This window comes from Mangifera indica, chromosome 7 (assembly GCF_011075055.1).
Source record: "Mangifera indica cultivar Alphonso chromosome 7, CATAS_Mindica_2.1, whole genome shotgun sequence".
NCBI classification, from domain to species: Eukaryota; Viridiplantae; Streptophyta; class Magnoliopsida; order Sapindales; family Anacardiaceae; genus Mangifera; species Mangifera indica.
The window spans coordinates 344282-360008 of record NC_058143.1 but is presented as its reverse complement, the minus strand read 5'-3'; the positions used below and the strand labels follow the sequence as shown (position 1 = coordinate 360008).

Here is a 15727-nt window from a genome sequence, read left to right as displayed (position 1 = left end):
GATTTCTGCAATGTTAATTTAAGTGTAGGGATCCTGCATAGTGTTGTTTGCATAGAGAGAGTACATAATAATTCCTCAAATAAGCTATTAAAAGTAAACCATAGATTAATAATGATGCATTTCACAATCTTTTTGTCCAAAACAAAAACAATGACATGACAAAAAAAAAATTATACACACAAGCAGGAAAAATGCAGCTTGATTACTTACCAAAAACAAAATGGAGCTTGATTAACCGTTGCAACAGCTAGAAGATACAATCTCTGTATTGTAATTTTAGAAAGGTTGCTGAGCTCCAAACCTGAAGCCAGGAGTTTGGTTCTAAAGCGCAAGCAAACACACCAGTAAATTTAGACCTGGAAAACTTAGACATGCCTAACAGTTGCTTACTTTAAGTTGCAGACAGTAGGATCTTTAGGATATGTATTTTATCAAAAATTGCAGGTGTTGCTTCCTTTTATTTACCTTGGAACCACAAGAGTTGAGACAACCTATGAGATGACAAAATATAGTAGTTTTGGAACAGAGGAACCATTTTCACTTTGTAGGTACTCTGTTATCAAAATGTTATACTCGGCTTCTGAAACTAGAGCAATCTTTCACTTGCTTCTTGCTTTTAAAAAAAAAGATAAAATACTAAATTAAATTACACGTACTAAAATGTAAATTCAACCAGAAATGAGATTGACACAAAACATACAAGTACCTTTAATATTTCCAATCAGAGAATTTGTTGACAATTTAGAATTTTATTCTAATCAAACGATCTGATAAATAAAAGAGAGATTAGAGTTGGTGAATTTTAGACTTTAGGGAGAGGCGCCATTCTCAAATGATAAAAAGTAGAAAAAAAAATATAGAAGTTCATTACTTGATTTTGCTCTCATCAACTGGTGGACTTCATGTATAAACCCAAGAGTAAGGTAGAGAATGTGTAATTACGTGTGCGGAACAGAAATGATTTGGGATCATTTTAAGCCTCTCCGATGATTTCTGCAACATTGAATCTAAGCATAGCGGTCCTGCATTGCATTGTTTACATTTGAGTAAGTTAACAATGATTCCTTAAATAAGCTATGAAAATCTATTAAATAAACTTGAGGCAAAGGAGTTATTATTAAAATAACTAAGTGGAAGTAAAAATTTTATAATGGTCCATACGTTAGAAGATGACAAACCTAAATTGATCAAGATAGGCTTCAAATCAATTCGACGGAAAATATTTCCACTTCTGCCTCTAAATGTTCTTCCCCTGAATTCAGAACTCACAAAAAACTAAGCATAATATTATCTAATCTGTTGTTAAAAGATCCTCGCAGGAACTGAAAAATGAAGCAAGAACATGAAGAATTACTTTTATTTAGAATTCTAAAAATTGGAACTTCCCTAAGCTGGAAGTTTCTTCCGTTACCAATAAACTTATGAAATTAGAGAAGTTGAATTAGAATTTGAGATACAAGGTATTATGTTAAATTGATTAAAGTTAAATGAATTACCTGGACAAACTATAATTCAGAGATTCTCGTTGATGATCAGCTGCCAAAGTTCAAAAGAGAATAATAACTTCAGTATTACATGAAAATCTGGACAATAGTAGAGATCAAGAAATGTTACAAACCTTCAATGAAATCAGATGATTATCATATTGGATGCTGCAAACTCCAATAATCAAATCCATGATACCTCCTTTGAATTGTAGATGAATTTACCATCTATTTTAACTTCAGGAATTTGAGAAATCTTGAGGAATATTTTCCTGTAACACTTTTCCATCGTTTTTTAAGCAGAGGACAATCAATAACATCTAAAGACTGAAGTGAAGATGGCAGGGTTTGCAGGGATCTGAGTTTTGGACATTCCTTAATTGATAAATCTTTGAAGTTGCCAAGGTCTGGAATGGATTTGAGGTTTGGGCAATCCTCAATGACTAATCTTTCATGAGAGGTGAGGCTGCTCAGATTTGGAATTGATTTAAGCCCTGCGCATTCTGTAATGCTGAATTCCGTTAGAGAGGTGAGGCTGCTCAGATTTGGAATTGATTTGATCATTGGGCATTTACTAATCTCGAATCTTGTAAGAGAGGTGAGGTTGCTCAGATCTGGGATTGATCGAAGCTGTGGGAGATCATTGATCTCCAAACTTTCAAGAGAGGTGAGGCCGCTGAGACTTGGAACTGATTTGAGCTTTTGGCATTCCTCAATGCATAACTCTGTAAGAGAGGTTAGGCCACTGAGATTTGGAATTAGTTCAAATTCCAGCCCAACAATGGTGAATACCTTAAGAGACTTGAGGTTGTTTAGGTCTGGGATGGATTCAAGCAGTGGGAGGAAAGCGATATTCAACTCTACAAGAGATGTGAGATTGCTCAGGTCTGAGATGGATTCAAGCTGTAGGAGGTATCCGATTTGCAACGTTCGTAGAGACGTGAGCATTCCAATTCCCATTCCCTTGTCATCTTCACATTCATTAATTAAGAGTTGTCTAAGGCTGGTGGGAACACCTTCTCTCACTAACAATTTTGGACAATCTATTATTACAATAGAGTCAAGGAATGGAAGACGGTGTAGACCTAAAGGCAAGCATTCAAGATTTTCACAATCCTCTAAAGTAATTTCTTGAAGACACGGGCTATTATCAAACGACTCACCAATTGACTTTAGCTCTTCACAATTACAAATATAGATGGACGTAAGTGCCTTAGGGAGGTACTCATTTCCACTAGATGATAATATTTCCAGCGCTTCACATCCTTCAACAATTAGTTCGTTGAGTGTCTCAGGCAACGGACCATCTAATGATATGCACTTGAGAGATTCACACTCACAAATCTCCAAGTACTTAAGAAGAGAAACACTTAAATCCTTCAAAAAATTCAGTTCTCCACAAGATTCAATGCTAAACCTTTTTAGAGAGAAAGGTAGGGCATCCTTACCAATAATTGCAAGACTCCTACAATCACAGATCTCAAGTTCTTTTAGAGATGAAGGTATCATGCCCCTTCCAATAGATGCTAGATTTTGACACTCTCTAATCTCAAGAGAATTTAGATTGGAAAGAAAATTGGTGTTTTCCAGACTTCGCCATGATTCCATAATCTCTTCGTCACCAACAATCTTCAAAAATTCTACTCTTTGAAATCCTTTCCTTAATTTATCTTTAACCTCCGGAATATTGGCAAGACATTGAGAATTCAAAAACTTAAAATCAATCAAACCATCATTACATACAATTCCTTCACAACCGTCAAGTTCTTCACAACTTTCAATTTCTAATTTGCAATGTATTGGGTAATTTGAGAATGAGATCACCAACCTTGGACAATTCCTAAGAATAAAACTTTCTAATGAAGAAAGATAATCAGGTACTTCTCCAATAAGTTTGGGACATTCTTTGATAAAAAGTGCACGAAGCTTTGGAAAATTTCTAGTATCTTCATTTCCCCTCCAACTGTCCCAATGCTCCCATTCTTGCAAATTCTCAAAATGAAGAAATTCTAATGACTTGAAAGGTCTTTGAAAATCTATTCTTTTTAGACTTGCCATGTCTTTAATGGTTAAGTCTTCAAGTGAGCTCAACATTTCAAGTGCAGGCAAACACACGCACCTCTTACATTCTTCTAATTTAAGAACCACCAAATTAGAGAGCCATGACAAATCTCCTAACCAAGATGGAAAACTTTCCCCACTATAGCCTCGGATTGTGAGTTCTTCCAAATTGCTAGGAGGCATTAGCTTCTCAAGTACATTCGTTTCTACATCCACTTTCCGTGAGTTCTCTTGATATCCCCATTCTAGTAACAAAACTTTTAGATTGTTCTTATTGCTTAATATTTGCTCTCGCATTTGATTTGGATCCGTCACATTTTGTAATTTTGAAATGTGAAGCTTTCCTTGAAGAAAACTTAAGCTCTTCAAGACTTCCAAATTGGAACCCGCATCCTTGCCCACAATAAAATTTGACAATATTTGAAGATTTTTCAACTCTTTCATTCCAAGTGGCATCTCTTTCAATGAATTTTTACCACTTATATCAAGATGACGTAGATTGGTCAAATATCTTATTTTCGAAGGCAACTTCATGAAATAAGAACAATTTTGTAATAACAAAGTTTGCAAATTAAATAATTGGCTTATTGACTTAGGCAAACTTCTTATACAAGTACTAGATAAGTTGAGATACCTTAAATGCATCATATCTCCAATTGAATTAGGTAAATCAATGATGCAATGTCCTTCAAAAGATAGTACTCTCAACATTTCTAACTTCGGCAACAAATCCAAAACAACTGTAGCACTAATAAAATAGCCATATCCATGTCGATGCCTCACATGCAAAAATGTTCTTAGACTTTTTACTTTTTCCAAGGCTTTAAATTTATTTTCTTTAGTATAATCATCAGGTTCATAAGTAAAATGACGAACTTTTTCAAATTTTTCTGGTAACTCAACTATATTTTGCTCAGATCTAAAAGCAATTTCTTTAAAAACCAATTGAGCTAGATCATGAATAAGATCATGCATAATATATTTAGAACTACGACTACTCAATTGTTGGAAAAGCGACCTTGAACATAATTTATGAAAACACTCACTTGCCTCATCTAGTTGCTTATCAGATGGTTGAATAATACCTTCCGCAATCCATAGAAGTGCAAGTTCCTTTTTCTCAAATTCGTAATCTTTAGGAAAAATTGCGCAATAGCCAAAACATCTTTTTAGATTCGAAGGAAGATAATGAAAACTTAGCTTTAATGCTGGGAGAATGTGATCGCTTTCATCAGATGTACTCCATATATTGCTTTCTAATATTTTTTCCCAAGTATCGCTTGGCTTAGAGCGCAGAAGACCACCGAGGGTCTTTGCTGCCAGTGGTAGGCCACTGTTGAGACTCAAATAAAGAAGAGTCCCACATCTAATAAACTTAAGTAAAATGAGTGATATATAAGTGTTGTGGATTGGACCTTAACATAAGCCAATTGGTTTTGTGTAACATGGGTTTCAATCTACACACTTCCTTTTACAATAAATTTGTACATCTCAAGAACATTCTTTGTGTACCCAAAATAACCAAAAATCTTTTAAGCATATCCAAGTTTACTAAAGATAATGATGTAGTAGTTGAGTTCCTAAGTGACTCTTGTTTTGTGAAGGACAAGGCCACCAGGATTGTGCTGCTCCAAGGGGCACTTAAAGATGGGCTGTACCAGCTCCAATTACCTCATGATTCTGCCTTCAATCATTGTTCTGTCAAACCCAATCTGCCTTACCAATGTTTAGCCAATGAAACCACCAAGAATGCTAAGGCTGCTGGTTGTGATAGCAATATTTTCTTTGTAAATAAATGTGACACTGATATGTGGCATAAAAGACTTGGACATCCATGTGAAAAAACAATGAGAGTTGTTTTCAAAAGTTTAAATGTGCATGGTGATTTTAATAAATTTACTTATTGCAAAGATTGTCATTATGGCAAGCATCATCAAGTGACAACCTAAGTGTTACTTTCATGGTATCAGAGCGCGAGCCAAACGGCGGGTTTAACAGCCTAAGTGTTCCTGGATACAAGTGACAACGCACCCAGTCAAAATCGACTGAGCCGAAAGGCAGGTTTAACAGCTTAGGTGCTTGCACTTAAGCGGGGGTGTTGAGACTCAAATAAAGAAGAGTCCCACATCTAATAAACTTAAGTAAAATGAGTGATATATAAGTGTTGTGGATTGGACCTTAACATAAGCCAATTGGTTTTGTGTAACATGGGTTTCAATCTACACACTTGTATACCCAATTTATATTTCCGACAGCCACCACACCTTTCTACAACTCTTTTGTAAATTGAATCGGTTATTTGATTAGGAACAGCAGCTGCACCAATTCCAAACGCATGCTCCTGAAACAAGGACTTACAATCGTCTTGGGATAAAAAATTCAAATGATAAGTATGAGAGCATCTCATTGTTTGTGCAACATCTGTATGGCGTGTTGTCACGATCATTGTGCTTCCAGTTGCACCAGCTGTGAAAGGAGATTTAAGCTTTTCCCATTCGTTGTACTCCACCTTCCAAATATCGTCTAATACTATCAGGAATTTCTTTCCACTTACTGCCTCTTTCAGCTTAACTTGCAGTTCGTTTAAATTATTTGGAACAGAAGACGAGAATTGCTCAATAAGTTCCTTTGAGATTTTGAGAACGTCAAAGTAGGTTGAAACACACACCCACGCTTTTTTGTCAAACTTCAAATCTTCCAGCTGCTTGTGATTGTATAGAATCCGAGCAATTGTCGTTTTGCCGATCCCTCCCATGCCGACAACTGCTATCACTTGAATGTCGACACCACTTTTCACCATGTCAAGTAGTGTGAGTTCATCTTTATTTCTACCATAAACAATCTGTTCAGGGGGGACGCTTGAAGTTTCCTCTGGTCCTTGAACTACAGCCTTACTTGATGTCATTCTAGAGAGCTCTTGAAATTCACGTTCAGCTGATCTTTGTTGGCGAAGCTTTTCCAACCGGCAATTGATTTCTTTGATCTTGGACCCCATCTGGACGGCGAATGAAGGACTAGGGAAACAAGCAGGGAGGCAGCTAAGTCCTTTGCTAGCCTGGTGTTGCGCCTTCATTTTGCATCGCAAAGCTTCGTAGGCAAACTCATCCAGTAAGTCCTCCGCATCATAAGCCCATTGTTGAAGATTGTCATGCCACTTTTTAACGCTTTTATCCATCAGCTGCTTGTCTTCTGCATAGAGAAGAAGGTTTTCAACCATCTGCAACTTGTTTTCCAGCTCTTTTAGCTCGGACTCTACTCCAACAAGTCGCCGAGCAAAGTCCCACACTTCATTGGACCCCAATATCTTAAACAATCCCTTAATGAGTCCAGAGACGACGGGCTCAACAACAAATGCCATGGTTTAGGTTGTCGGAAAGTAGGAAAGAATTAAGATTGTAACAGGAAGAGAAGGATGCGAGAAAGAAAGAGAAACTTGTTAATGCAGTCTTTAAGAGTGCTGAAAATAAAAGAATATTTTAGTCACAAGTCATTTCATAGATAAATACCTTACTTGAGCAGACAATTATTCTTGAGATAAAGAAAGGAAAAGAATGATTGTGTTTTGTTTTTGAAGATCACTAAAACACAATACTACCCAAAACTATTTTGCTAGTTTAAAGCCCCACATCTCTGCCTTACTGGAATAAGTCCAACTAATTCTACCCAAAACTATCTCAAGGGTCCCATTTTTTTTATTATAAGATACATAGAGAAGTTGATTGTAGCGTCAAATTCTTTTCAAAGTGTTGTTTACAGCTCATACCTTCAAGAATGAAAAAGAATAGAGAATCATTCTTTATGTTTTTCCTCAGCCATTTTGGTTTCCCCATCCTTAATCATTCTTCATAACTCACTCTGTATATATGCACGGAAAGGACAGTCTTCTTAAATACAACACCTCTGTTTTTAAAAGTTTACAGAGCAGAGGAGATACTCTGCTCACTCTTAGCTTATAAGATTTTTGGCTGTTCTAAATAGGCTTGTTTGCAATTATGACAAAAGGGTTAACTTATTTGATGTTAATAAAGGTTTGCAATTAAGGCTTGTCACTGCTCAATGCTTCAGCACCATTAAAATGGTAATGGCTCAATAACAAACAGGCAGTGCTTGAACATGTTTATTATTCAACCTTTTTCTGCTTAATTGGTTACAACAAGTATATAAGATTATTCAACCTTTTTTCTGATTAATTTGGCCAAAACCAAAGTGTTTGTGTTATGAAATCTTACCTAAAATAAGCCAAGACTTGATCAAAGAAATGGCACAGGGAGGAATCCAACTTTGACTGCCCTATATACTTAGATAGTACCAGAAGCTTCTCCTTTTCAAAGTCAGAGGTTGCCACACTGCTCAGTGCCTTTTCTTCTTCTCAACATTCTTGACATAATAAGGTGGTCAAAAGTTTAGAAATTTAAAATAATTTTATCTATCTAATTATTAAATATAAAATTCGAATTATAATTAATTAAAATTGAATTTAATCTGTTGGTTACCATGTCAACTTTCACAATTTCACAATTTTTGATTTTTTTTATTAAAGAGATCAAATTTTGATTTTTTTTATTGAATGAATTAAACTAATATTGAATGAAAAATCACAAGCTCGAACAAAGTCTAACTTGAGATTGTCTCGAATTCTTATAAACAATTTCACTTTGAGTTTGATCTGAGTCGATTTAAACTTGAATGCTCAAAGCGGTTCGAATGTGATTCTCAATTTTGACACAAGGTACTTATTAGATCGAATAAGTACATTAGATCTGTATCTAAGCTAATACCAATTCAACCCATTTCATGAATAAAATGTGACCAATTAACCAATGGCACTTGAATTTGGTTTATTCAATTTGAACTCAAATTTGAGGTCGAACATTTATTAAAAATAAAGTAATGCATAATTATATAATACATATTTTTATTAAATTAGTATTCATTGTAACTATACATAACATTGCTCTTTTATTATCAAGTGAACTCGCAATCAAGTGACAATAGCCACTTGTTCCTCGACATTTTCACCATTTAAGAGTCGAACGAGAGCTGAAAGAGCATTCTCGAGGCCTTTAGTGAAGTCTTCGAGATGCACGATTTCCTGTACATTATATGAGGAATAATGGTTTCCAAGAATTTCAGATAGAGGTAGTAGTAATCAGGAATCGCGAATTTTTCCATCCGAATTCGTATTGCTATAACCATCATCAGGTTGTGGATTCCTTGAGGCTTTTCAAGGTTGTACTGCGAATCATTCCGCATAAAGAAACTCGGCCATGGAGTCTCATGTTCAGGAGCACTGCATCAAGCATTTTCCCCCCAACATTCTCAAAGTATATATCAATGCCTTCAGGAAAGTACCTGCCAAATTTGGCACCTGTAATAAGAAAATACATAAAGTTTGTTTGAAACTTCTAATTGTGTTTGTATCTTCAATAGGAAATACATAAGGAAAATTTAAAAGTTTGGTACCTTTAATAAGAAAATTTGAGAGTTGAGTCTCTTCATTAGAAAATAAAAACAAACTTTGGTCTATTCAATGAAAAAAAAAAAAGTGATAGTTGGACACCTCTGAGTGTTGTTATCCCTAGAATATATAATCTGATAGACATCAAATGATCAACAAAACAGGAACCGGTCACTAACCGAAGCAGGTTTATAGGAATCAAAATAGGAAGATCCTTCCAATGGGGGCTGCATTCTTGTTCCCATGTATGGATCACAAGACAGGAATAAGTTCTTCACAAGAATCCCAGTTGAGGCTTCTGGCAGCTTCAACTCTATGGCGCCAGTGGTGACATACATGTCACATTCTTTCGGAGAACCTGACACATAGTTCTTCAATATCACCTGCAATTTTTTTCTGTCAATTTCTGTATGTAAAAACACTGAGGAAACTGGTAAAGCTGTTTGTACGTATGCAGAATTTTGTTTTTTGTTAACGTTTATGCATGTGATCAAAGCCATGATGAATATGGACAAATTAAGAAATTTTCAAACTTTCTAATATTGTCTGAATAAGTTATCTTTTTGCCGGGCCTCTTACATTATTGGTCTAGTTGCACCAGAAAAACCAAGGTACAGTTACATCAGAAAAATCAATTTAGGTGAACATTTGTTAAAATCTTAAATATAAAGTATGAAGATTGGATCTTATACTAGAAATTATGAACTTATAGCGTAAATTTTATATGAGCTTGGACATTTTAATCTTAACAGTTAGCTTTTGAGCCACCATCACATCTCTTTATTACAATTGTGTGATACACCAACAAATAGGATTGCAGCGTTCGCATGAGATTAGCAAGAAGCTTTAGCTTACCCTGTGGCATTCTGCGAACCTGTTGCCTTAAACCAGCTAGATTCATACAATAGCGACAGCAATCACTTGTTTGCCAACATATTGACTTTTAAAGAACCAATGAAATTGTAGATGTTAAAGACTTTTAGCAAATCGTTAGCAAATCGTTTTGTATATTTGTTAGGAAATGTTATCTTTTTGCTGGCCTAACTCCAAGCTTAACAATGAATGAATGAACCGGAGAATTTTGAATCAAACAAACACATAAACCGTAAAGAGAAAGAGGACACGATTTGTCCTAGTTCACCCAACTCGAGTAACATTAAACAGAATCAATATAATTTCAATATTTCCTTGTCTCTTTACAATTCACTCATACAAGATAACAATGCATATATATACAAAGATTCTTATTCCCAAAATGACCCCCAATAAAATTCATATTCCCCAAAAAAATTTCTCTAACGACTCTTCTTAGGTTAACCCCAAACCACTTACGAACCCAAAGGTGCTGCCCCCTGGCCCCATCTACTCTTTGGGCAGCGGGACCCCACCCACTATCCGAGTAGCAGAAACTTTTATGCATCACGCCTTAAAAGTTGACATGTTCGCCAATTCCTATACAGATAAAAGATCTAACCAACTAAAGTATTTGTATAGAACTAGCTAATTTAATATGAGCTTCAGACTCAAGCAGGGACATAATACGCTTTTAACAAAATGTAAACAACAATGACAAGGAGAAAGAGTTCATGCAACAACAACAAAACTGTTTCATAATTAAGTAGCTATATATAACAATCCAGTAACTTCTAACTTTTAACAGAAAGAACATAAAAGCAGCTAAATACTTCAGTTATAAGTAACTGCAACTACTTGTTTGCCAACATTTTGACCTGTAAAGAGCCCAACCAGAGCTGCAGGAGCACAGTCAAGGCCTTCGGCGATGTCTTCTACGTATACAATCTTTCCTTCTCTGATCTGAGGAACAATCATTTCCAGAAACTTTGGATAGCGGTGGTAGTAGTCGGGAACCAGGAATCCTTCTATTCGAACCCGTTTCAAAATCAGGTTCATCAGGTTGTGCACCCCTTCAGGTTTTTCAAGATTGTACTGTGAGATCATTCCGCACACTGCAATTCGACCATGGAGTCTCATGTTGAGAAGCACTGCATCAAGCATCTTACCCCCTACATTTTCAAAGTATATATCGATGCCTTCAGGAAAGTACCTGTTGAATAGTACAGAATAATTGGTACCATATTTTAACGTCAGGAAAATTCATCGAGCTTCTGATTTACATGTTCCCCTGTTTCTAAAAATAGGTCAAAGAACATTTAGGGCAATGTATTGTTAGGACTCCTATGTAGGTGGGAAGCGGGCAATTATGAAATGGGGAAGCCGACAGTTGTGAAAGGCAGTTATGAAATGGGAAAGTAGGCAGTTATGAATGCAGCTAGGGCCAAGAATATGAGTGGGAAACATGGGCAGTTATAAAGGCAGTTTATGTGCAAGTATAAGAGAAGGATTTCAGAAGGAAGGAGTCGAGGAAAAATTGGGTTTGTTTAGGTAGCCTTTGGGAGAGATTCTGGCCTCTTGAAAGTCATACATTGGAGGGAAAATTATTGATTGTTCATCTTTTGTGTGAAAAGGAATAGCAAAGTCTCATCTATTGCAAAGCTCGCTGGATTAATGCAGATTCATTGTCTATTCTCACCATTTTCTGCTGTAAATTTGTACATCTAACAATCCGTTTGCTTCTTGTTTTTCAGGTTCGAAACATAAATTAAAAACCAAGTGCACTTAAAATGATGTTCTCTCTGGAACACCACCAACAAAAATCAGAATTTTGTTACCGGCTTCAAGGACAACATATTGATGTTGAACTTTTGAAGCTGTATCAATAAAAGGCTCTGATGAACTACCTTTAACATATGAATTTTCATCAAGTAGTGCTGCTACTGACCTTTTCAAAGCTGCATCAAGATCTGGTTCTTCTTTATAGTTGAAGGCCTCATCAAACCCAAATTTATTCCTCAGCAGATCAACCTAAGTGTACAAGAAACATGTGAGTCAGTGGGCTGCTTTATTCAACATGAGAGTTTGAAAGCAATTCAGTAATAATTTAGCAGGACTGTGAGAATTATACCTTGTCTTTAGTCCCAGCACTCCCAACAACATAGCAACCCAGCAACTTTGCAAACTGCCCAACTAGCTGACCAACGGCGCCTGATGCTGCTGAAATGAAGACTGTCTCTCCTTTCTTGGGAGAGCAGACCTCATAAAATCCAGCATAAGCAGTCATACCAGGCATACCTATCAAGTATTAATTAACAACAAATCAGATGAACTTAGGCCATCTCCAGGAACAAACCAGAAGCAAGAAAAGTGATTACAGGTTTGTTCGGAACATTAACAAACATGCTTCTTCCTTGTCATCTCAATCAACATTTAACTCAGGTGTGAAAACTTTGTGCGGACTCTGAATTACATAGGACTGTCAAAACTTTTTCTCAGTTTTCTTATCCCCAAAAACCTCGACAGTACAAGAAGTTTTCACACCTTATCACCAGAAGAAATGAACAACTGCTGTCCTCACTTCACAGAGAAAACTGGTTAAATAAATTGTTCTTAAACAGTCTAGACACATTTTTTGTTACAAAACCTAAGATTGTAGTCTATAACGGACAATACCCGGCAAAAAGTGAATCCATGAATTTTGTCAAAACTATATTTCAAGGGACAAAAAAGTGTTTCTGGATTGCAAATGTACAACTAAAGCATTCACAAATATTGCAGCCAGAGAAGTAAATCATTTATCCAGATCAATAGAATTGCTTCTTCCCAATGAACTAAATTTGTTCTTTAATTAATTGCAACAGTAGAAGGCCTGAAGCTTACCCAGAATTCCAGTGTAATAGGAAAGAGGCATATCTGTGTGTTGAATTTTGAACAAATTTGGAGATGTAATCAGACTGTACTCTTCCCAAGCTGTCATCCCCCAAACCAAATCTCCCTTCTTGAAGTCTGGATGCTCAGAATCTAAAACCTCAGCCACCCCATGTCCACTCAGAGGCTGCATGCATGTTCAAAATTATCATCATCATCCCAAATTTAAACCTACATAAACATTAAAATAAGTAAAGTCTCAAAGGAGAATTGAATCGCTTAATTTTACCATGCCAATCTTGAAGGCCTCAATATAATGCCCTTCAATCTTCTTCATTCTTGATCTCATGTAAGGATCACAAGACAAATAGAGGTTTTTTAAAAGAACCCCATTTGAGCCCTTTGGGACCTGTAAAGCAATGTTGCTACTGATGACATGCATGTCTGTTTCCTTTGGAAAACCTAAGACATGGTGCTTCAAAATCACCTGCTTATTGCTCACAGTTTCAGCCATTATTTTTTTTTAGAAAAAAAAGTATGAAAATTGAACCATGAAAAAAGAACTCCAGCAAGAAATATATATAGATATAGGGAGAAAGAGAGAGAGTTGGGTATGTGGGGATGGAGTTAAAAGCTGTTGAGAAGTCTGAACCTTGTGAAATTATCTTGTCGATATGGCCAAGGCGAGAGAGCATTGTTACAAACGCACTTACGTTAGCAATTTAAGCAAATTTATTTTCACATTTATTTCAAGGATGAAAGTCAATTATTCCCATTTAGGGCGTGCATACTTCCTTAATATCAAGTTTGCAACCATGTTTCTAGACATTCAAAGGATCGGTCCGAATGTTGATAGGTCTGATTGGTCGGACAAATTAATGACATCATCATGATGTCACTCGATTTAACTGTGACCAATTGGTCTGGATTTAATGCATCGGTTTGTAATTCCACCAAATATATTTTTTATGTAGTGTCCATAATGTTTATGATATTATGATGACATAATCATGATTTTAGGATCTAAATCGGACCGTATGTTTAAACTATCTTACTAGGATCCAATAGGCTTAGTCGGTGGGAAAATATGTTTTAAAGTTGTAACCTACGATATGATTTAACATTAACTCATAGGTTAAACACTATAAAAATTTAAAAAAAAAATCATAAACATTAAAAAATAAAAATGCACTTTGTGCACAAACATTATAATTTTTTTGTTATTAATTTTTTTACAATTGTACTTTACATGTTACAATGTGAATGCATTAATGTATATGAAAAATTTCGAAATTGACCCAATAAATATCTTTAGTTTTTTGTATCATGATTTTGAGAAATAAGTGTGTCCACTTTTGATTTTACAAATGAATATACATAAGATTATATGTTATTATATTGGCTAAATAACTTAATCTCACCCAAGATTTAGTGTAAATCCAAACTCACCCTTGTTAATTTTCAAAAACTCAAATATTCACTCATATGTTAGTTTTGGCTGTTATAGTTAAGGGTAAAATCATTATTTGATTAAAAATATTAAAAAAACTAAAACGTTATCACATTTATTCCCTCGGTTTAAAAACTAATAAATTTCCCCCTACCCGAGTTTGAAAAGTTACCATTTAACCCCTAGGGTTTCTCTTTTACTTTCCTTCTTTGGTAAGCTTTCTTCAGAGACAATCGACCTTCTTTCTTTGCCACGGATGACCACTGATACCAGTTGTAACTTCCTTTGCCGTGGATGACCACCAAAATTGGTTGAAATGGTCGGATTTTCATGCATGGAGCTTCCTGAAACGGCAACAAATTACAATGAAGATTGGCACAAAATGTCGATCTTTGACATCCTTGGTATTTAGGAAACTCAGATCGGTGTTTCCTAAAGATGAAGGACACTAAAGATCAACATTTCGGTTGATCGTCATCGTAATTTGTCATCATTTCAAGAAGCTTTATTCACGAAAATCTGACCATTTCAATTAAATTTTTGATGGTGTTTGCATCGAAAAACCACCTGGGAGGGAAGGGAGATGCCATCATAGAGGAATTCCAGAAAGAACGGTCATCTAGAAAAATGGAATTAAGTTTTTGGGGTGTAAGTGCAATGTTTCAAACTTTGATAGGGGTGGCTATTCATTCTAAAAATAAAAAACCCTAAAAACATATATAGTGGGGGTGAAAAATTAATTTTTTAAAATTAAGCTATAGGGAAATGATTAGTTTTTAAAGTTAAGGGAAAAAAAGAAAAACATTTTTCTTTGTTTAAATAAAAATTTCTAAATAACGATTGTATCCCTGATTGTAACAACTAAAACTAATAGATAGGTGGGTATTTAAGTTTCTTAAAGTTAGCGAAAGTAAGTTGGATTTACACAAAACCTTGGGCGGGAATTAGTTATTTGGCCTATTATATTCTTTAATTCAAAGTTATTCAATCATTTGATGATATACATCAAATGTATACTAATTTTTGTACTCAAAATAGACATACATAGTTTTACTTTTCAAAAATAGTATAAATTGATTAAATAAAAGCATGCATATATATATATATATATATATATATATAGAAAGAAATCTCTTATAAAAGAAAATACAATTATTGTTTTCCAAAAAATATAAATTAATTTAATGAAAACATACATATATTTGGAAATAAAACTTTTGTAAAATAATATAATATATTTGGAAAAAAGGCTTTTTCTAAAAAAAGAATGTAATTATATTTTTTCTAAGAAATAATTTGATTTAATGAAAACTTTTATATTTGGGAAAAAGTTGTAAAAGAATATAATTATGTTTTTCCAAAAAAATTATAAATTGATTTAATGCATTCATACATATATTTGAAAAAAAAACTTTTGTAAAAGAATGCAGTTATTTTTATAAAATAAATTAATTTAATAAGGACATATATATATATATATATATATATATATATATATATATATATATATATATATAAAGAAATTTTTTTTAAAAGAATATAACCTATACA

General features: G+C 34.7%; 2 protein-coding genes across 4 annotated transcripts in view; both read right to left on the bottom strand.

Annotated features, from left to right (window-relative positions):
- Positions 1–1712: 1712 nt before the first annotated feature.
- On the bottom strand, positions 1713–6903 carry LOC123220784 (putative disease resistance RPP13-like protein 1). Its single transcript, XM_044643375.1, has 2 exons — positions 5810–6903; positions 1713–4878 (listed from the first exon to the last, which is right to left on the bottom strand). The coding sequence occupies exons 1-2, from the start codon at positions 6901–6903 to the stop codon at positions 1713–1715; spliced, it is 4260 nt and encodes a 1419-aa protein (XP_044499310.1).
- A 1833-nt stretch (positions 6904–8736) lies between these two features.
- Positions 8737–15727, bottom strand: part of LOC123221696 (2-alkenal reductase (NADP(+)-dependent)-like) — a 79607-nt gene continuing 72616 nt past the window's right edge. The window contains exons 1-5 of one of the 3 annotated variants that reach the window (XM_044644595.1): positions 13016–13429; positions 12739–12913; positions 11987–12153; positions 11804–11886; positions 8737–8897 (exon numbers count right to left, since the gene is read on the bottom strand). In XM_044644595.1, coding sequence (XP_044500530.1) covers positions 8744–8897; positions 11804–11886; positions 11987–12153; positions 12739–12913; positions 13016–13240 — 804 coding nt within the window. In that variant the 5' untranslated portion in view covers positions 13241–13429 and the 3' untranslated portion in view covers positions 8737–8743. Of the gene's footprint in view, positions 8898–10590; positions 11069–11803; positions 11887–11986; positions 12154–12738; positions 12914–13015; positions 13433–15727 lie in introns of those variants that run through there. The other 2 variants (XM_044644593.1, XM_044644596.1) reach the window with 2 other exon arrangements.